General features: G+C 43.4%; 1 protein-coding gene across 6 annotated transcripts in view; it reads left to right on the top strand.

Moving 5' to 3' along the window:
• The window catches only part of CACNA2D4 (calcium voltage-gated channel auxiliary subunit alpha2delta 4), a 1390363-nt gene that overhangs the window by 712913 nt on the left and 654574 nt on the right, over nt 1-22876 (top strand). For all 6 annotated transcript variants that reach the window (XM_069628636.1, XM_069628639.1, XM_069628635.1 and 3 more), the window contains one exon: nt 20796-20923. In XM_069628636.1, coding sequence (XP_069484737.1) covers nt 20796-20923 — 128 coding nt within the window. The remainder of the gene's footprint in view (nt 1-20795; nt 20924-22876) is intronic.

Genomic DNA, 22876 nt, shown 5'->3' with positions numbered 1-22876 from the left:
GAACTGTGCTATTCGGTGGATTGGCAATCGTAACCCAGCCTCATTTCTCGGAGTCAGCTATAGAGCAGTCACGAAGAAGGGAGACTGAATACTATGGACACTAGCGCCATCTGCTGGCTTTCAAGGATCAAGCTGATTTCTAGGCAGAGAACAGAAAGGAACGATAGAGGGGGACGCAGAAGCAGGACAAGATAGTTTGCATTTCAGATTCGCTAGTTTATACGGAAACCCGATTAAACTACGTGACTATGGAAGGTCGGATAAAAAAGGGGCCTATATAACGATTATATTGAATCCAACTTCCCCCCTTTTTTTGGGATATATACATGGGTTTGATAAGTGCTTTAGGTGGGATAAGAAATCGAGAGGGGGCTCTAACGGGACGCGATGCACATTTCTGGGGGCTGGGGTCTGAGGAAGGTCTGGATCACCCTCAAATCCAAAAACCTTTAAAAGAGGGGAGACCTGCGTAATTAAGAGTGACTTAAGAGACCCAGTGGAGTTTCCATACCTGCAAAGAAAAGGCGCACATTTAAAATATAAATTAAATATAATAAATGTGCTTAAACATATTGACCAAAATAAATATATTCATATATAAAATAGAACTTCAAATCAAAATAGGTCACTGCACCATGCAATACCATAAATCCGTGATTCCAATGTACTAATTAACGGTATTAGCATACTTGATCGCGGGTCAAATTTACCTTTTCTATTTGACCAAATTGTTTTGATCATTTTATTGTTGAATTACGGTCAAAATAAAATAAATATATATGTGGGGTGGGGAAAGGGAATAGGTTAAGTTTGGAAAGGATGGGGCAGGGGGAAATGCGGGGTCTCCCCCTGCACTTTTGAACAAAAAAACGACCAAAAAGAATTCGGTCAAATAGGAAAAGGTCAATTATTTTCGGTCAAACAGACCTAAACCCTAATTAACAGAATTGTAATGACAATACTTTCACATAATGTATTGAATTAATCAAACCTATTTGAAAACAACCTAATTCAAAATGTATTTAGATGATGTTGTAATTATAAACGTGACTGATAGTAACACCTACTGGTGAAGAGAAGTATTGTTACTCTGCTTTGTATTTGCATTACTGCAAAGAAGGGATCTAGTAGGGAAAGTCCTTGGAAGAGCCCTGCAGAGCCCCTGCTCAAGGGCAATATTTAGAGACTGCCAGGGCTGAGCCCTGGCTAGCCCTGGCACACTTAAAGCCCTGGATCTTATTGAGTGCACATCTAGCTGTAAATGCATAAAGCACTGCACATAGGGGATGCATCCCAGGGTTAGAGGGGAGCTGTGGGGGTAGTAGAAGTTGCTTGGAGGGGCTGGGCTCGGGCCTTCTTTGATGATTAGTGCCTTCAGGTCACTCCTGAATGCTAAGGTAGTTGGATTTCCAATGAACACATCATCATTGAAAGCATAATAAACCCACCAGATGTACAGCAAGCTGAGAGGTGGTGATCAGCAACATCTTTGCTATGTCTGAGTTCAGCCAAAGGAGGAGGCCGGTTTGCCCTCTTATTGCTCTATTGCTCTATTGTGATTCATAATGCAGACATCAAAGGCCCCACTGTAGAGGAGGAGAAAAGTACCCCTACTCCACCTACCCCGCCTACATTACCTGAGAAGTATGAACCAAAGTATGTGATGTATACTACACCAATCAGAAAGCAAGAAGAAGAGCAGCGACTCTGTGCAGTACCCATAAGAATACCTATACCTAAGACAATATGGGAGGTAAAGTACCCATTGAGGAAACCACACCTGCCTCCAAGACAATGTGATGGCCATTTGAACGTGATTCCTGATGAAACAAAGAAACTGAATGACCAAGATGAATGGTGATGTCATACGAAACTGAATCGACCCCATATAGAAGATAATCAGACCAGAGAGGCAGACGATTTATGAAGAACAAAAAAGTACCAAGGATAAGTGACATCTTGAGATCAAGATGAGACTTATGCCATAAACATGATCAAGATGCGTAGTTAGTTTAAATGTGTACATATGCAATGGAACGCAAGCTGCAAAGCAATCATGAAGCTAGCCAAATGCTTATAGTGAATAGATCGCGGCTAGCGTCCAGCATATACATACATACCTCATAGATACATATGGATTGAATAAAGAATGAAGGTTCCACTGTGGAAACAGAAAAATTGATATGAGGCCGGGAAGCCCAAAAGGAAACACACCAACACAGGTTACAAAGAGCATACAAAGCGCTTTATTCAAAGGTACAACAATTACCAAAAGTCAATTGACATAGGGATAGCTATTCGGCCCTCAGAGTAACAGAACAAACTATCAACGGTAGTTCGCCGTGTTAGTGTGAGAGACCGTACATTGGGATACTCGGGTTTTTATACTTTTTTATCCAGCTCTGGCCAACCCCCTCGCGGGTTAACCATTCTCAGAACCAGGCCTAGGATTCATTGCCAGGTCAATCCCATAATGTATGCATTCGATCGGTTCCGCTGATATAGTTGTTCATTTACACATAGGTCAGGGATAGGACAAGGTCTCAATTCGCGACCCCAACAAGTGGCCTGCGGGCATATTACTTATTCATGTGTGCGGAGGTCACAACGGCCAGAATCTCACTCGAAATGTCATTCGGCCTCCATTTTGTTGTTCAGGGTGACTTCCACACTACGAGAGAACCTAAAATGGCGGCTAAATCCAAGATGGCGATTTACACAATACATTAAGGTCAAGACCTTGCCGTGGAATCTATGTACACAATGTTTTTAGACAACTTGGCGTAGGCCAACATACATTCAAACAATGCGATAGGAGGTACAATATTATTTCGATTTCCACAGACCCTCCTTTTGGCCTATGCCAAGTGCTAAACATCATCCCTAATACTTTCGAAAATAACTCCATGTATTAACATCCATAGATTCCGCATCATTGTCTGTAATGTCTATAGCCATAAGGTCGTTCATAAGAACCTCTTGTAACATGAATTCTTTAGATGCTGTATCTGGGGTATATATTTTATGCCCTATTGCGCTCACTGCTTGAGCACAACACCCCCTATCATTCCACACATACTTGGGAGGCATTGAAAACAGCAACAAAGGAATAACAGAATCCCTAAAATAACCAGAATAACGGAAAGCACCCTCCAACCCCAAGATCGCAAAGAATCCCAAAACCAAGTACTAAGGTTCCAGTCTCCTACAGGGATATGGACTTCAGAACTGAGAGTTTGCAAGTTCTGAATTGCTTTAAAAATTGTTGGTGAGGAGTCTGGTACAAAAACACAACAAGCGGACCCCACTAATTTGCATACTCCACCTCGTTCTGCCAAAATGACATCTAATGCCATCCGATTTTGAAGTGCTGCCAATCTTATTGCCTTTTGCTCTATGGTCATATTGTAGAGTATGTCCGTGGTCCGGTTGATCGTTCTCTCCAGTACCCTTGCTAATCCCCTAATGTTTTCTGAATTCGCTATCTGTCCCCAAAAGGGCACAACCGATTTAGCTATGTCTCCCAATACTTGCCCAGGGGTATCTCCATTGTTGTCTCGCCGTGGGCGAGCCTTAGAAACCTCCAATGTACTAGCTACAAATACCTCGGTAACAATATTCCTAAATAACAAGTTCCCTGCCAATCCTTGGGCAACCAGGGAAATGCTAAACTACCACAAACAAAATAAACAGGCCCCCTACATACAGAGGCCTGTTTTCCCCAGTCAAATTTACAATGTTTTTACAAGCTTCAAAATCTCCCATTGGCCTAGTGCCATTTCTCTGTACACAAAAGGGAACTGAGTCAGGACCGTGATTTATAGAATAAGAAGGAGGTACAGCATCCTTATTGCCTATCGGAGCCATTTTAAAGGAAATCAGAGTTTGAAAAGGAAGAGATAGTTTGTCAGACGGCCTAATAGAAGTGACGTTAGGTTTACTCCTATTTGCGAAAAGCGAGCATCCCAGGGGAGTCAATTCATGTTTCTCGAAATCATTCAGATTAGTTCCATCAAAGTTCCCTGAGATGCTATCATTCCATCGGCCAAAGAACAGTGCTCTAAGAGAGGCATAGCAAGCAGTCGTTAAAGGTAGAGGATGTATATACCATCCCAGTCCCTTGTTCCCATGTTGCGGCAAATGAGTACAAATCCAACAATTACTCTTATTAAAAATGGCATGAGTAGCATTCATTACTATCATCAGAGTGTTATTATGATACTTTTGTCTATGTTGGGAGTCTCTAGGGGACAGAGTGTGAAGGTGTACAGAGGGAGTCAAAACAGTTGGTACAATCTCGGTCGGTAAAAAGGGTTTCAAAGGATAGATTTCTTCGAAATACCAAAGTCCTACAGCAGCAGTTGCAAAATAACAATAATCATTATCAAAACACAACAGTACGTTTTCGGGGCCCAGGCACATTGTTCATTGTTCGGTTTGGTCACCCCCTTATTTACAAGTTCAGTACAGGGGAGCAGCGGTGAAGGTGGCAGGCATCGTAGTATCTCGATCGACGTCCCCAATGTTCATTGCTGGCGACACTACGGTCGCGTGATTTCTTAGTCCTTCCCAACCCTAGCCAGCAGAATCCCTTTTTGTTCAACAAAACTTTCTCATAACAAGACAATTTTCCAATCACTTCCTTTTCCAGATGCACGAAACTCGTGCCGCAGTTCTATTTCCTTGGTCGAAGGTTGTACCTGATGGTACCCAAAATTGTGTGGTCCGGAAGCAAGGTATCCTCACTTCCTGAGGGAAGCGACGTGTCGGTGGCGACGGAAGTCGCAGAGCTCGAAACAGTGTTTTCCGGAAGTGATTTTTCAAATGAGTGCGGAGACGAAATGGACTGTTCCCCAAGCTCCTCAGGCTCAGAGAGATTCTCCGATGCACTCACAGCGCTGTTTGCTACTCCAGGATCAGAGACTGTAGCATCAGCGAGGGGTTCTGCTTCTTCTGTAACGTGTGGCGTCAGGTGAGGAAGTTTCTTGACGTGCGTCACGTGAATCCAGTTCTTCTTTCCAGCCACCCGCACTGCTGTCCTGGTGACCAATAACACCTGATGGGGTCCCGCCAGCGAGGCGCGAGACAGGAAGACCTCTCGTAGGCCTTCACGAGGACCCAACTTCCAGGCTGTATATCGTGTCCTGGGCCCGTGAACCGTACAGGTAAAGCAGCATGCACCTGGTGGTAGATGAAATACAGGTTTTTAGTTAACTGGTTACAGTAGTCTACAAGCAATACATTTTCCACCTCCCTCAGGGCTTTAGGTTTTGGGAGACCCCAAATGTTAGCAGGTCTCCCCATTACTACTTCAAATGGAGAAAGCCCAGTTCTAGTCTGAGGCGTGGTGCGCATAGCTAATAACACAATGGGCAAAGCATCGGGCTATTTTAGTTTGGTATCAGCACATGTTTTTGCAAGTTTATTCTTTAAAATACGTTGTATCTTTCTACCAACCCAGCACTTTGAGGATGCCTAGCTGAATGAAATCGTTTCTCAATACATAGGGCTGCACATATTTGCAAAATTACTGCTGCGATAAAGTGCGGACCATTATCCGACCAGATTATCCTCGGGAGCCCAAATCGAGGAAAGAATTCTTTTACCATAATCTTTGCAGTGGTCATGGCGGTGGCATCTTTGACGGGGAAAGCCTCGACCCATTTACTGAAGGCACAAATAATTACAAGAACATATTTTAGATTATTACATCGCTTCATTTCAATAAAATCAAAGTGTATAACCTCAAAGGGGACAGAAGGGAGCCCAAAACTTCCCCTTGGAGTCACTGTCCCCTTACCCACATTGTGCTGCAGGCAGATCATACAGTTCTGGGCATGCCTCTTTGCAGTGTCCAGAATCTTGTCATTCACCCAGACCTGTTCTAACATTCTCGTGATCTGCTGGGCACACACATGCGTAGGACCGCATGCCATCGTAACCATTGCCAATACATAAGAATCAGGAAGCAACCATTTCCCTTCGGATGTATCCACCCAACACCCTTCGTCATCCAGTTTCCCCTTTCCTTCAGCCCACTTTTTAGATTCTTCCATCGTCGCATCAGTCTGAATATCTCGCACAGACCCAATACCTTCATCCATTATGCAAACATCTCTCATTTCTCTCGAGGCATACATGTCCGTGCTAAGGTCTGTGGCTGTTTGTCTGGCTATCAAATCCGCAAAAGCGTTCCCTTTGCCCACATCATCTATGACCTTGCGATGTGCTGCACATTTCATGATCGCTAACTGTTTAGGGAGTGAGAGTGCCGAAAGTAATTCCACTATCAAGGGGCCATGCTGAATCTTGGTCCCATGTGAGGTCAGGAACCCTCTTTCCGACCAAAGCTTTCCGAAGTTGTGAGCCACCCCAAATGCGTACTGGCTATCAGTATATATATTGACTCTTCGCCCTTGAGAAAGTTCACAAGCTCGGGTCAACGCTATAATCTCTGCGGCCTGCGCGGAGTTATGCGAAATTCTCTTAGTTTCGACAACTTTGCTCTATGTAGTAACTGCATAAGCAGCTGTTGATGTACCATTCGAAAGTTTGAAGCAGGAGCCATCGCAAAACAGCTCCCCTTCCGCATTCTCCAAAGGAGTATCTATGAGATCTATCCTGCCCTTTGTTTCTTGTTCAGTGGTATACAGGCAGTCATGTAATTCTTCGTCACCGCAAACAGTGTTTTGCGGGAAAGGTAAGAGTTCAGCCGGATTAAGAACACAACACCTCTTAATTTGAATATGAGGGGCAAACAGAATTAATTCATACCTTGTTAACCGTGCTGAGGTGAGGTGTTGCGTTTGAGTTTTGTTCAATAGAATATCAACAGAGTGAGGTACCATCAAATTCAAATCATGGCCTAGGACCATTACCTCACTCTGTTTTACAGACGCGGCAGCAGCAGCGACAGCGCGCAAACATCTTGGCAAAGCGCATGCGACAGGATCAAGGGCGGAGGAGTAGTAGCCGCACGGCCTATTCTTCCCTAAGTGTTCCTGTGTTAACACAGCCAAAGCACATCCATCACATTCATGCACAAACAACACAAAGGCCTTTTCATAATTTAGAGTACCCAGAACCGGTGCCGAACATAGCGCGGTTTTGAGAAGCTCAAATGATCGTTGATGTTCCGATTCCCATGGCAGTGGCAGAGAAATGCCCTTCTTCGTCAAAGCCAACATCGGTTTTACCACTAGTGCGAAATTCGGGATCCACAACCTACAGTAGGAAGCCATACCTATCAGGGCTCTGACTTCCTTCTGTGTATTTGGAACAGACATGCCAGAAATGTGTTTTATTCTTTCAGGTGTCAATCTTCTCCCCTCCTTTGACAGGAGGTAGCCTAGATAGGCAACCTCCTGACAACAATATTGAAATTTTTTAAGCGAAGCTTTGTGACCATTTTTAGCTAGATGAACGAGCAACAGTACAGTGCCTTCTTTACAGGCACTCTCAGAGTCTGCAGCCAAAAGCAAATCGTCAACATATTGAAGCAGCGTGCAAGTAGGTGGCAATTCAAGGGTGTCGAGCTGCTCTTTCAAGGCTCTACTATAAATACTGGGACTTTCAGTATACCCTTGAGGTGCCCTTGTAAATGTAAATGAGCGTCCCCCCAAGGTGAACGCAAACAGATATCTGCTTTCTTTATGTATAGGGATACTAAAGAAGGCGTTTTTCAGATCCACAACGCTGAAGTGCGTAGCCGTAGCAGGGATCATTGTTAATATCGTCGTTACATCAGGCACAATTGGAAATTGTGGGGCGACCACTCGGTTAATAGCACAAAGATCAATTATAAACCGATACGGAATTGCATTGTCGCCTTTCTTATACACAGGTAAGATCGGAATGTTACACAAACTACCTGTAATCTCCTCGATCACCTCACGATGTACAAAATCGGAGACAATGCATTTCAAAGCACATTCGCCTTCGACTGATATTTTATACTGCGGGATGCGTGGCAGTTTCACCCTATGTTTCAGAACTATTTTAACAGGCTCAATCTGTAACACTCCAACATCATTGTCGTCCACCGCCCACAAACATTCCGGGACAATGCTGAACTCGGGAGGTAAAGGTCGAATCAAGAACTGTGAGTTAGGAAGTTGCTGAGGTGAAACCGTTAGCCGCACTCCATCCGAAGAACAATGAATCACTGGGTTCAATTTCTTTAACAAATTCAACCCCAGCAAATTCTCTCCACAGTTCGAAGTGAGAAGAAAAGGACAATGGTCCGTAAAGGGACCCAAAGAAACGGATACCGGCGTAGAAACCGGACAAACAGTTGGTATACCAGAAAACCCTATGGAAACATTTGTTTGCCCTGACAGTGGGATGTTTGGGACCCGAGAATGATCAATGGAGCACTTCTGTGCTCCAGTGTCAATCAAAAACTGGTGTTTCCTATTCCCTACTAATAAGTCAACGTAGGGGCCTTTTTGATTAACGGGAATAGGCGAAGGTTCAAAACCCTGCTTCGGGGAATCCTAATAAAACGGAGCCTCGTCAGAAGGAAGCTCTTCAGAAAGGTAGGCAGCAGAAGGGTGATCAAATATGTTTCTCGAGTCCATACTCGAGGTCTGATTTTCCCGCGAAAAAGGTTGCTGAGAATCTTGTAAAAGCTGACCTCTATCAGGGCCCCCTGCTCCAGGGCGGCCCCTAGGTCGTCTACCCATGCCCCCAAACGCACTGCTTGACCTCTGTCGAAGGACAGGGCACTGTGCTCGCCAATGACCTTCCTGGCGGCAATAAGCACATTGATTAATATTCACAGTACTCAGAGGAGCATTTCCTTTTGGAACGTACTGACCTCTAGTCTGTGTCGTACCTCCTCTGGGGTTTCTAACAATTTGCTGCAATAATACTTTGGTTTTCAAATCTCCCTTTCTCTTTTCAATTTTCTCCTTCTCATTATTAACACGGTTCTCATAATACTGAGCCATGTGCAAAACCTCAGTTTGAGATTTTGCCTGCCAAGCGCTCTCAGAGGACATAATTTGTGACTGGATGTCGGGTAACAATCCACGTACAAATTTGTCCACAAACAACCTTTTTCCCGACTCTGTACCTAAATCCTGTCCACTGAAGTCAGAAAATACCTGCTCGAATCTATTAAAAAATTCGGTTGCGCCTTCAGTTTTCCCTTGGACAAAGGCCGTAAGCTTGTCCCAAATAATCCTTTTTTCTGGAATTATAGTTTTTAGTTTAGTGACAATCCTATCAGGTAAAGTAAGTATTACCTGTGGTGGTTTCTCACCAGCTGGTCTTTCTCCATCAATTCTAATCATATTTGCCCACGTATCTCCCAACCCCGGCACATCATCTATTGTCCGAACCTGTTTCCATACATCTACGGGTAGGAGTACAGGGAATAACAAGTCAATGTCACTCAAGGTGAACACAGAGGACTGTAAAACGGACTCTATTTCTTTATAAAACCCCATCGGGTTTTTCCTGATATCGGGAACTGATTGTCTAATTGTGTTCACTTCCTGTCGTGAAAACGGGACGTGAACAAATTGCGATACATAATGTGCAGGGATATCCACAGCGGGGGCACCAGTCCCAGCGTTGGCGGGGATCTCAACTTTTGGGACAAAGGTCGGAGGAACCTCTCTCATAGGCAACTGAGATATAGGTACCTCCGGCCGCTTACTAAGCAATAGAGCCAGGTCGAGCGCTAAGGCAGCTGTAGAAGTGTCGGGCGAAAAAGCCCTTTTACAAATCCCCAATAATTCTATGGGGCAACTAACCCTCTTCCTTACACATTCCTCTTGCAGGTGCTGTACCATTACCTGAATTACCTTTCTTTGCATATCTACTGTATACTGACTATACGTGTCATACACTTCGTCTGGCGGTATCGATAAATCCGAGATCCATCGAACCGCATCTTTGGTACAAATTCGTACTTCCTCAGGTGCCGCTCTACGGCACGGAAGGAACCGTTTCTGTACATATATTCTATCGTCCTCATCATCCTCATCTCGTGATTTTTCAAAGTCTTTCCTAAACTCAAACAATCTTTCAACATGTCCATATACTGTCTGCTCTGTGTCCCTCAAAAGTGCCAAAGCATTCAGATCTCTCACCTCTTGTGGAAGATCCGAATTTTGTAATCTACCCCACATCACACACAAATGAGTCCCCAAACCTTCAATAAAAACATTTTTCTCGGGAAAACTATTCAAATTAGATAATGTAGAAAAAACATTAGCTTGATCACCTTTCTCCATGCAATGCTTGGCCCATGCAAACAATTCCTGTTTCCTATCTGTAGAAACAGTACTACGAGTCACAATCTTTGACCCTGCACCTAGATCGACCTCAATCAATACGGGGCCACACGGGAGCGGAGGTATAGGTAAATTTAACAAAGGTGCAACTATCGGTGCAGGTGGAAGGGGCGGTGCGATAGGCGGAGGAACAACAACCATAGGACTAGGAACAATAGGTTGCCTAGGGGGAACAGGAGTAACAACAGGAGCAACAACAGGAACGGGCAGGGTGCCCAAAATAGGAGCATACGGATGTGGCGATGAGGCATCGGGCCTGCGCTCATTTAATAACTTCTCAATAAATTCTTCAAAAACATGGAAATCTTTAGAGGGGTACATTTTTTGGACTCCGAGTGAAAAGGCTCTATCCATATTTTTAACTAATTCTGACCGCTTTTCTTTATCATATAATAATGCTTTTTCAGCGTTTGTTTTATGACGACGTGCATGCTTATCCCTACTTTTAAGCTGCTGTAATGCTTCTTTCTTCCAATTCTGTAACACATCAAAGGCTGGTCTATCCTTTTTCTTTAACAAGATCGATTCTAAGTACTCAATACAGGGATCTCAAAACTACTGTTGATTGGCCACTGAAATTCGGAGGCATGTCTGGTGTGTCTGTGCCAAATATCATTAAATACTATACTTCCAATGCCATACTTACAGTACATAGTACACGCCGGCGACCCCTCCTGTGGTGCCGGGCGGCTAAATTCCAAGGATTGTCGATCGCTGCGGAACAGATCCCTAAAACAGCTAGACCATTTCCCAGGCATTTCACAAAATATTGGTGTTACCTGGTTCAATAATTGTGTCTGCAGATACAATACGCCAAATTCAAATTGTCAGGGTTAAATTAAGAGCCGGGTCACGACTGCACCTGACCAAACCTAAGGAGGACCGTACGGTTTACCAAAGAACTTACCTAACAAATTTTACCTTGTGTTTGGTGGTTTCGGCAAATCTGCCCGCCTCAAAATTGGACCCTCGTCAAGAGGCCGTGACAGACCACCCGACTATCGTCCAAGGATCGGATCGTGCAGCGCTGCCGAGGTATCGCGTCTTGATCGGTCGGGCCCACAGAATCACACCGTCCGATCCCGGTTCGATAGTCTGCGTCAACCTTCAATGATCCGGCATCAATCTTGAGGGTCCCTATTCGGGCGCCAACTGTGGAAACTGAAAAATTGATATGAGGCCGGGAAGCCCAAAAAGGAAACACACCAACACAGGTTACAAAGGACATACAAAGCGCTTTATTCGAAGGTACAACAATTACCAAAAGTCAATTGACATACGGATAGCTATTCGGCCCTCAGAGTAACAGAACAAACTATCAACGATAGTTCGCCGTGTTAGTGTGAGAGACCGTACATTGGGATACTCGGGTTTTTATACTTTTTTATCCAGCTCTGGCCAACCCCCTCGCGGGTTAACCATTCTCAGAACCAGGCCTAGGATTCATTGCCAGGTCAATCCCATAATGTATGCATTTGATCGGTTCCGCTGATATAGTTGTTCATTTACACATAGGTCAGGGATAGGACAAGGTCTCAGTTCGCGACCCCAACAAGTGGCCTGCGGGCATATTACTTATTCATGTGTGCGGAGGTCACAACGGCCAGAATCCCACTCGAAATGTCATTCGGCCTCCATTTTGTTGTTCAGGGTGACTTCCACACAACGAGAGAACCTAAAATGGCGGCTAAATCCAAGATGGCGATTTACACAATACATTAAGGTCAAGACCTTGCCGCGGAATCTATGTACACAATGTTTTTAGAAAACTTGGCGTAGACCAACATACATTCAAACAATGCGATAGGAGGTACAATATTATTTCTATTTCCACACCACTACGTATAAATCATCTTGAGCAACGAGGAAGGCCTCAATTCAGTGTCGCAGTTACAAAAGCAATTGAATTAAACAGAATATATTGCAGCTAAGGAGTTGGATGAGCCAAAGAGCCAAGGTCTTATCAGAACTAGAATTGGCTGACATTAGATACAATTAACGTGAAAGAACAGAAGCTCCTGTTCAAGAAGGTCAAAGTGAAAACAAAAGACGTCAGAGGACTATTGGAGAATAAAATCAAATACACAGAAAGGCTCAAATCATGGTGTCCAGTCACATGATGGAAGAAAGTTGGACGCATGAGGAGATCACACCTACGCACGGAAGCCAGACAGTACCCACACTCCTTAAAAAATCTCAGAGAACAGTACAGACTCAAGGCCAACTTCAAACACTAATTGACACTGAACCGTTGAGGTGATGATGGAGTGTACTTTCAATTGGTGGGAAGCTGGTATCGGAACAAGCTCACCTGCACCTGGTTGTTCAGTCTGCATGCTGCTCACGTAGGTGGAAAGTTACTGACCGGGGTTAGTAGCCAACCAATTGTAGAGGACCACGTAGTTGGGGGTCCTATAGTTTGTGTAGCTATTAGGACGTTGTACATTTAGTGACGTTCATAATGGCCATTTTGAAGGGAGGGCTTACTTGCCCCACCTGATAAGTATCAAATTATGTCTCTTAATTACTCTATACAGATATAACACCTATGCTTAGTTATTCACTTAGAACCGATCCCGCTTCCAGGTAGGTTTTAGAAGTTTGCAGTGTAGGATGATGTTGCTAATGACGCTGGTCAACACGTCGGCTGTGACCAATTTTGGGTTTAAGAATCCAGCTTTTTAATGAAATGATTGAGAGTTGAGTATCGAGCGATTGAGGATGTTCGTTGTACTCCCTGTTTTAGTTACTTGCATTAAAACAGACAAACCTTTGCGAAGCTATTTGTGTCATCTGAATTATTGATATTTGATTAAAATCTGCATCCTCATCCATCTGAAGGGTATTGCTACTCATCTTAAAGGGCTGGAAGTCTCCATTTCACTGCAGCAGTGCCAGCAACAACTGCAGTGCATGCGGCACCACACACGCGGCGCAGTGCAGCCAAGCGCTCCCTTTAGCACACCAGCTTTGAAAGCGTTCACAGGTTTCGATTGACAGAGGTTATTACTGAAAAGGTATATGCACTTCAAAAACTCCCATTTTCAGAGAAACACTTTAACATCAGGTGTGAACTGCTTATTGCTTTTCAGCCAGTACTCAGAAAAAAAAAATTCCCTCCACAAATTTCACTAGTGTGGTAAAATATATTTTATGATGCAGAATTTACATTTAAGTAACACAAAAAGCCAAGATAAAACAGAAATGCAGCTAAACATGTTGAACATTTGAATTTCAATAATGTGGCCTCATTGAGTCGCTGCATAATTAGCCCACGTAATTGGGCAATGGTTTGTTGTTGTTGTTGTTTTTATGTCTTGAAACGTGTCTTTCATTTTCATGTCACATCGAAAGATGATGTGTATAAAATGTTTTTGCACTTTTCATCGCATTTTAAATCTGTTAAGTAAGGATCTTTTTGATGACGTTTTGTGCCTGAAGCATGCTTAATGTCTGCTGAAAGCATGAAAGCATGCATCGCTAGAGTTAAGACTTTGATTATATAAGCCGTCTGGAGTCTAGAAAACTCTGTTTGAACTATTAGCTTATTGCATTCTCTCACCAATGTTCATCGAGGTTCTTGGGATGTTTTTGCAAAATGCTTTCCAATGTTCAGGCGTCATCTCATCCTCCAGACATATCGACCAGGGTTGCAACAGTTTATCGCATACTTGTGAATTTGCATGTTTTAATGTACATACTAGAAGCCAAATGATCCTGACCACCCATGGATTTCATGAAGTTCATCAGGTCAGATGGATCAAGCTTTTCCCAGTTCACAGCAGACCTGAGTTCCCTGTACTATACCGACAACTGCAAATGCCGAATTTTGGCTTTAACCTTGAAATGATATCCGCGAACCATTTTCAAACAGGTCATTGATTGTTTCAATCCTTGCCATAAACCAGTCAGGCCAAAATATAGTTTTATTGTCAATTATGATAGCTGCATTAAGCCAAATTGACGAAGACCCCATCAAGCCAGGCGACACATCGAGGGGGGAGGCTATTCCATGCCAGGTTAGTCTCAAGAAGTCGATCAGTGGAGACTTCTCACCCCAATCTCTATTAGATGTGGATAGAAGAGGTGATGGATGTAAAGGACCAGACAACCAGTCTCAGCCACAGCCCGTTCATCTAGTTCTTCTCCAATGAATGAGAGGAAATGTCTTGCCGTGGAGCTTTGATGATATCTTTCAAAGGTAGGGATGTTCAGTCCTCCTTTCTCATTCTGAAGTTGCAATTTCCATAGCTTCAACCTTGGCTGTTTATACTCCCAAAGGAAGGATTGGGTCATACTGTCTAGCTCTCTTCACAAAGATCTTTGAATTGGGAGTGGAATCACGCTCATGACATAAATTATTTTAGGTGCCGCTGCCATCTTGATTGCATTTACCCTTTCTTCCAATGACAGGTTCCATAAGTCCCACCGTTTCAAATCTGCGGCCAGTTTATCCAAAGACAGCCTCATGTCCACCTTCATCATATCATTTAGGTCTTTTAAAATCCATATACTCAAGTATTTAATTTTCTCTGTGCACCATTTGAAACCCAGGCCTTTCAGTGGAGGACCATTACATAAATCTGAGCATGGCAGGGCTTTGGATTTAGACCAGTTAATCTTGTAATTTGGGATCTCTACGAATTCCTCAATTAAATTCATTTAAACAGGAATGGATGTTGTTAAATCTTTTACTACAAGTAGAAGGTCATCTGCATAAAGCCAAACTTTCTGCTTAATTCCATTCAAATTGATTCCGTTCTTCGGATCTAATGGCCACTGCCAATGGCTCCAAGGAGATCACAAAAAGCAAGAGTGCCAATGGACAAACTTGTCTTGTTCCACGATGCAATTCAAATTTGGATGAGATTTTACCATTAGTTGTCACTTCTGCAGAAGGGCTTGAATAAAGCAAGACGTGAATTCTGGACCAAAATTAATTCTCTCCCTGGTCTTAAATAGAAATTCCCATCGTACTCAATCAAAGGCCTTTTCAACATCCAGCGACAAGACGGCTGATTCTATTCCCTGATTCTTACATTCCAATATTGTCAGTAAGAGTTTCCTCATTTGTTGCGGATATTCTGCCTTTTATGAACCCAGCTTGATTCGGGCGAATTAGCTTTGTCAATACACTCTCTATACGATATGCCAGAATCTTCGAAAGGATTTTACAATCTGAATTAATCAGGCTAATTGGTCTTTAACTGCCTGGATAAAAAGGGGGGTTTCCAGGTTTCAAAAGTAATGAGATAGTAGCATGTCTACATGTGGGAGCTAGCCTGCCTTTGTCTCTACAATGTCCAAAGGTGTCTTTAAGCACACCCAGAATTTCTAAGGGCATTTCTCCATAAAATTCAACAGGCAAACCATCAGAACCTGGACATCTCCCTACATTCAAGCCAAACACAGCCCTTCTCAATTCATCCATCGTTATCTCTTTCTCCAGTTCCAACTTTTCCTCTACAGATAAACACTCCAGTGACTGATTCATCAGAAATTACTCGATCTGTAAAGAATTCGAGGACTGTGTCTCACTGTATAGATTTTCATAATAACCTCTAAATCCATCATTGATTTCTTGAGGGTTACAGGACACACATCCTCCATGTCTTGTAATCGCACCAATCGCTCTTTCTTCCGCCCTCACACGCAAACAATGAGCCAGTAATCGACCACATGTTTCTCCTCCCTCGTAATAATTACAGCAAGCCTTAAAAAGAGCACATTCAGCTTTTTCACTCAGGTTTTCATTTAATTCATATTTTAATTTGAAAAGTTTCTGTCTTTTCTCAACATCTGAGGAAATCATAACTTACTTTTCCAAATCTTTCACCTTAGTGCCTAATGTCGACAACACTATCTTTTTCTTTCCTTTGGATCCCGGATAATCTCATGAGTGTACCCCTCATCACACCTTTGAAGCCATCCCAAACCATATCTAGATCCGTCTCACCATTCAAAGTGAGCGTGTGACGTATTCCAGTGCTTCCGTAACCACAGGCTCCTCCATTGCATCATCCTTTAGGATTGCAGTATTCATTCTCCAAGTGTGGGTTTTGTTCCGTTGCAAAATTCAGAACTACACTCGAGCATGATCAGAAATGATTATACTTTCAATACTGCATTTCTTACCATTTCCAGTAACTCTTCCAGAGGTCATAGTAATATCTATCCTGGAGTAATTATCATGAGCAACAGAATGAAAAGTATATTCTCTATCTGGTGTTGCAGTCTCCAAACATCTAAGAGGCCAACATCTTTCATGAGCAGACCTAACATGTCCCTGTCTTTCTTTTTGCCGTCTCTAAGCCTCAGGCTGCTCCTATCCATGACAGGGTTGAAGGTAACATTGAAATCACTTCTCAATGTGATGTTTTTCCCCTTTGTGTCCAGCAAATTTCTACCCACTTTACCAAAAAAGGGACCACTGTTCTGTTCATAATTGGCCAATAAACATTACAAATTGTCCTGAACACGCAAAAGGTCCAATTCATATACCAGACACGTTGGCACAATTGCCTTCAACATCTTGTTTGTGCGTGCACCTTGACTACACTTGTGTTCTGCGATACAGCATTAAGTTCAGGAGTGGGCGGGGGACTGAGGACCAAGAGGGGTAAGAGGTAGCGTCACCTCAGCAACAAAGAGAGCCATCCACTGATGATAAAAAGAGGTGGTTCCGGAGAATCCCCCACCACTGATTTCCTTGGAAACAGACAACACTGAAGGACGTAACAAAGCTTATGCTTCCTCCACTAATTCAAGATTGAGACACAGATGCCTCGTCTTTGAGGATAACACAGATAGCGAGGGAGAGAGTGAGGCAGAACGATAGGGCGCAGGCATTGATGAACCCATGCACGTGTCAATTGCAAGCACTGTGCGCAGGAAGCAAGCCTCAAACACTTCCAGTGCGCCAGTGTACAGTCTTTGCTTGGTATTACAACTTTGCAGTTAGTCACATCAACAGCACCGGCTCCTCAATCGACAGCCCCCATGAAGCATCCACTGCAAGCACATTGGGTAAAGCCTGTCAAGGAGATTCGTGAGCGTCAGCCCTAAAAATATTTGCACATGTGGAGTTATTTTACAACAGAAAATCAACAAGCACTTCTTGCCAACTCTCACTTCGAGAGATAAGTCGGAAACACATTTGGGCACCGGTTCACTGGGGGTGCACATGAGACAGCATCGCCCACATGCTTTGCCAAAGGAAAAGGCAATAGGTCAGCCTTCCAGCCCTTCACTGCAGGCAATGGGCACATTTACACCTCTATCCCACAGCCTTGCACTGGAGAGTCTTGCTGATTCACAGATTTTCACAAGACCGCTCGGAACACCATCTTTGCCTGCAGTTTCTATGGAGCACAGGCAATTATTTCCTCAACAATGCGCCAGTCCACTGTTGCCGAGGCGTTTGAGCATGCTACAAAATATCGCAAAAGACGCAAAAAAACTGTGTCTATTCAATTAATGTTGGGAATACGCCCTATTGCTTCATCAAAAACTGTGGCTTCAGACAGCATCTTGGCTAAGTTCATCTGTTCACCAGGGGGTGGGGGCATTGCGTATTAACGTCCCTATCTCTTGCAGCATACCCGTGAAGACATTATTAAAGCATAAAATAGCGTAAGAAGAGCTGACAAGATAGCTCAGCGGGTTGAGTGCTCGCTGCTACAATTTGGGCGTGATCTGTAGGTCGCAGGTTCGAATCCCAGCAAGGCCAACTCAGCCTTTCATCCTTCCGAAGTCGGTAAATGAGTACCAATTTCAGTTGGGTGATATTGTATGTAACTATGTGCTCTGTAAAGCGCTTTGGATAAAGGCGCTATATAAATAACACATCATTATCATTATAAGGCTTCTGCCCAATTACATCGGACCGCAGGAATGAAAATGTGCCCTTTTTTTGGTCACTCCACATAGTCTTGCAGTTTTGAAGGCTCCCAATAGAAAAACAATGTCCCTTTACAATATGATTACATGTTCGAAAGGCTACATAAGTGCTATCATCCAGCTTCGGCACCGGTGCATTTTTAACAGTGCCACTTTTCCAGCACCCAAACCACAGGAACGATAGGACTGAATACAAAATGTGTGTGCTGGATTTGCACAACTGTTCACATTATTCCACCCAAGAAAAGGATTCATTCTGGTTTTAGCAAAGGAAGCTCTGTTTTGTTTACAAAGACAGGTGAGTCGACACACGTTTTGCCCCAGCGGCCCTTCTTCAGGATTCCAACATACATTGAACAAAATGTTAATTTGCGCATTTTCTTAAACTTTCAAACTGACAGTGTAAATTATGCATCTGTAAGGATATGAAGAGACAACATGATAGGATGTGTTCATGAGGTGCAAATCACTCAAGAAAAAAAATGCAACCTTAAGTTTTATGCAACCACGAATGAGCAGATCAATCTGAAGCATGTGGGGACGCTCGATTCTAAAATGCGAGAAAAGGCAAAGAGCGTGTTAAAAACACTGTGCACTAGCAGAAACAAAGCAGGGTAACTTCAAAAAACAGTGCACCCGGAACAAGGCAGCTGTGTCCGTGTGGCAAGAATCGCCTGTGTCTGAGTGGCTGTCATTACCTTGAAGAGGCTGAAATGCAACTAGAACCTACCTGAGAACTATGCTTGTTTTTGTACCTCCCATGTGCCCTTTTCTCCTCGGCATCATTGCCGCTTTCATCCACTGACCTCCTCACCCTCCTCCATCCTACCCCAACTTTTCAATGGCACTCGAAGGCACCAACAAGTTGCATGACTCCCGGTACGAAACACAAATGCAGATAACAATCTTATGTTGAGATTAAAATGATGTATATTGAACTATTATTAAATGCACTGTAAGTTTGGTTTGTGTTTGTTGTTGAAATAAAATCAATAAAAAATTGTTTAAAAAAAACCAATCTTACGTTGGGTACATAGGTCAGGGGAAACACGTTGGGAAGTGGATGATGCCTGGTAACGAAGGCTCGATCCCCATTTAAGAGCTTAGGTGCTGAGTGGTCCGACATGAAGCACAATATAAATCACCAATGAGAATACTAAGAATATACAACCTCACAAACCTCCTCCCATCAACGCCAGACTTGCCCCTTGCTTCTACATTTTAGAAAGGAGTTCAAAACCCTTCCCTTCAAGGAATGGCTTCTCCCTAACACCTACCTGGTTCCGGAAGCAACTCAAGACCTTCCTTTTTGCTTCCACTTCCTCTCTTCCTCTGCCCTGCTGATGTACCTGACTGCACCGCACACTGGTCACCTGGATACCCTCTGAGCTCAGGCCCAGGCTCCTGCTTGTCCAGTTGCCCTTGCACTGCCTACGGGCTCCCCCGGCACTTAAGGGTCTGTTCCTGCAACCCTACAGTCCCTTCTTTCTGCACTTATGAGACACCTGCTGGCTGTACTTGTGAGTTACCTGTACTTCTAAACCCCCACCACCCCCCAGCACTTCTCCCCTTCCTTCTTTCCCGCACTTGCGCATTCTGAACGACACAAGGCCTAGTAAGATTGTTGTTTTGTCCTCCCTTTTTTTCTCCGCCTTGTCTTGTCGCGCCTTGAAACACTTGTGTACAGGCGCCTTATAAATGCCATATCATATATTATAACTCCATACACCCTCCACTCGCCCACTGGCATGAGCCTAGGAAATCTGCTACCCGCCCGGGTTGCTAATTTGCCCACACTCCCCTGTTGCTAGTTCCCCACTCCCCTTGTATTGACCCCTTGCGATCCCTTTCCCCTAGCACCCGTAAAGCATTCCGTTGCTTCCTAAAACTAGACCCACACTCAATAAATACTCGAATAATAATGTGTAGAATATGTATGAAACAGCTGGGACCATTTCCTCAAGGGGGTGTCATATTATTATTCAGATGTTTTTAGCAGGATTTAAGATACTGTAGGTTGAAGAGTACGGGGTAAACAGAGTGCATTCGAATGACGGTGGTAAAAAGAAAACCTGTTGCCCGCATTCTAGTTTACCACAATACGGGAGATAATGGGAAGGGGAACACATAGATGGTGAAGGGAGAAAGAGGTAAATAGGTACAAGGGGATCCCCACAAAACAAACATAAACACATGAAAATGCCACCACCTGCGTGTTTATTGATGGCATAAATACACCACCACTTTTCATATAGAACCATATTCTATAGGATGTACGTGCCCATGGATAGGGGAAATACAGGGTTGCTTACTAAGAACAGTCCTTGATTATTGCAATTGAAGCAGCATGTGTCCTAATAATACACTATGTTTATAATCAAATCATACCAATATCCTGAACAATGCCGATATCGTTTGTGTGATTTCTAATGTTGCTTTTGATGATTACAGCAATACTCAATGTTAACTCTATACTCATTATGATAGTTGACTGTACATTTAATTATAGTAATTAGCCACAAATGTCGTCAATATACCGTATGAAAGAAGGTGTCATATCAAAGGGTTTCTTCCTCCGTGTCCTTTCGGCAGGAAGTTCCTGACCGCCGAGGAGAAGGAGAGCATCTTCACCATGGACCACTTCCCACTGTGGTATCGCCGCGCAGCCGAGCACACCGCCGGGAGCTTCATCTTCTTCATATCGTCTGATGACAATCCAGGTAACATACGCACTGAGGAGAGAAACACGCCACACTGCGGCAGTAGAGATGTTGGTGGAATATGGGCAGGATAAGTGAGAGATTTGGGCAGTCGTCTTCTTCCTTAAACCCGCCAATTAGCCGCTCTGACAGGAAGTTCTTATTGCAGTATATGAGTAGGGGATTTAGAAAGCGGCTTTCTGCTATACGCAGTGATGTGAGGAAAGGAGGATCATGGGATATGCATATCGGGAACCTGGAATTGGAGAAAGTATTTCTATAAGATCATTTGTTTGAGCAATGGAATCCTGAAAGTGCCATGATATTTTATTTATTGAATTAATATAGGGCCTTAGTCCAGGGCGTTGAACATAGTAATTAAAACAGTATATGTCAAAATAATCTTTATTTCGAAGCACCAAGCCCCAAAAAAGACAAATATACAAAACATTTTTACAAATTTAAAAAATTTATAGACATCAACTTGTAAAACCTACTAAATATACACGGTTCAATAAAAATTCATGAAATATAAATCATTGCAAACCCAATCATTTGTTGAAATCACCCATGATCAACTGAATAGTGGCTTCTAAAAACATACACACAGCCACTCTGATCTCTATGGATGGCAGAGAATATATAAATCGCACTGCTTCTTTAATCAAACTACATTTAAGTTTCCTAAGGGCTGGCATTAAAAATGTATACCTTGGTTTATTAAAAAGTGGGCAAAAGAACAGGAAATTAACCAGCTCATTAGATAATGTCATATTGCAAGGGCAACAAATATTTAAATCCATGCCCATTGGATTTTTGTCATAGCCCTTAATCAGTGACGATACACGACTGGTCCTCAGCTGGAGCAAAACCCTCCTTGTACGCTTGCGTCGAAACCAATGCAGATAATCAGCATTTAGCCCACTGCAGCCATTGTCGTAGTACCGGAAGACCGACTGATTTTTAGTTCATTACAGGTACGTAACTCCTTTCTATGTTCCCTATATCTTTGTTGCACTAATATCTGCCCTAGCGACACTTGCTGGGGCAGCATAGAAACCTGGCAAATCAAGGCTCCCAAATACTTTCTCCAGCTTATTCAGCCAGGAGATATTTCTAAGAATATCCGATGACATCAAATCTTTTAGAATCCTGTGTGTTAGATGCTGCTCAGTTTGGGACCATAGTCTTGTCCAAAATAGGAAGGGTTTCAGGTTTACGAGGTCAATTATGTAATCCATGTTTAATTCTTGGTGGAGCAGAAAAGTCGAGGCACTCTTTGTAGCTCCCAAGATGTTCCTAAAAAATCTGTTTTCTTGGATCTGTATCGATTTTACAGGACCAAAGCCCCACACTTCTGGTCCATACATGCATGACGCAACGGGCTTAACTCGGTAAATATCGAGTATTGGCTTCATCGTTAGCCCACCCATCTCGAGCCCATATCTATATAGCGCACCGCAGGCCTGAGTAAATGTTTGTGTTGCCTCCAGAATGTGATTAGTACAATTTGCCATGCTATTAAACATCACACCCAAAGAAGTACAGTGTTCCAACCAGTTAGGTTTATGTCTGGATGCAAATAAAGGAGGTAGATTTTTAGTGTGTCTACTGAACACATACAACCTGAGTTTTTTCGTGTTTACTAACAGATCTCTACAGCCCATGTACTTAGCATACGCCTGAACGAGCTTCCGCAATGCTTGCGGGGTGCGTGCCAGCAGAACTAAATCGCCTGCATTAGATAGCACACTAATCTCTGGGTACATCGTTTGTAACCATGTTTAATTCCTTCACCAAATTGCAGACATAGAGGTTAAACAGTAAACAGGCAAGGACGCACCCTTGCCTGACCCCACATAAAATATCGAATGTCGGAGATCGTGTTCATTCACTGTCCAACCTCACTGCCGCTCTCAGGCATGTGTGTAGAGGGATCAATGTTTTCAGAATAGGCACCGGGAAGCCCAGGCT

The sequence above is a fragment of the Ambystoma mexicanum genome, chromosome 12 (assembly GCF_040938575.1).
Source record: "Ambystoma mexicanum isolate Mex_15411 chromosome 12, UKY_AmexF1_1, whole genome shotgun sequence".
Lineage (NCBI taxonomy): Eukaryota > Metazoa > Chordata > Amphibia > Caudata > Ambystomatidae > Ambystoma > Ambystoma mexicanum.
The sequence above is the reverse complement of the archived record's forward strand: the minus strand, read 5'-3'. Positions and strand labels throughout refer to the sequence as shown.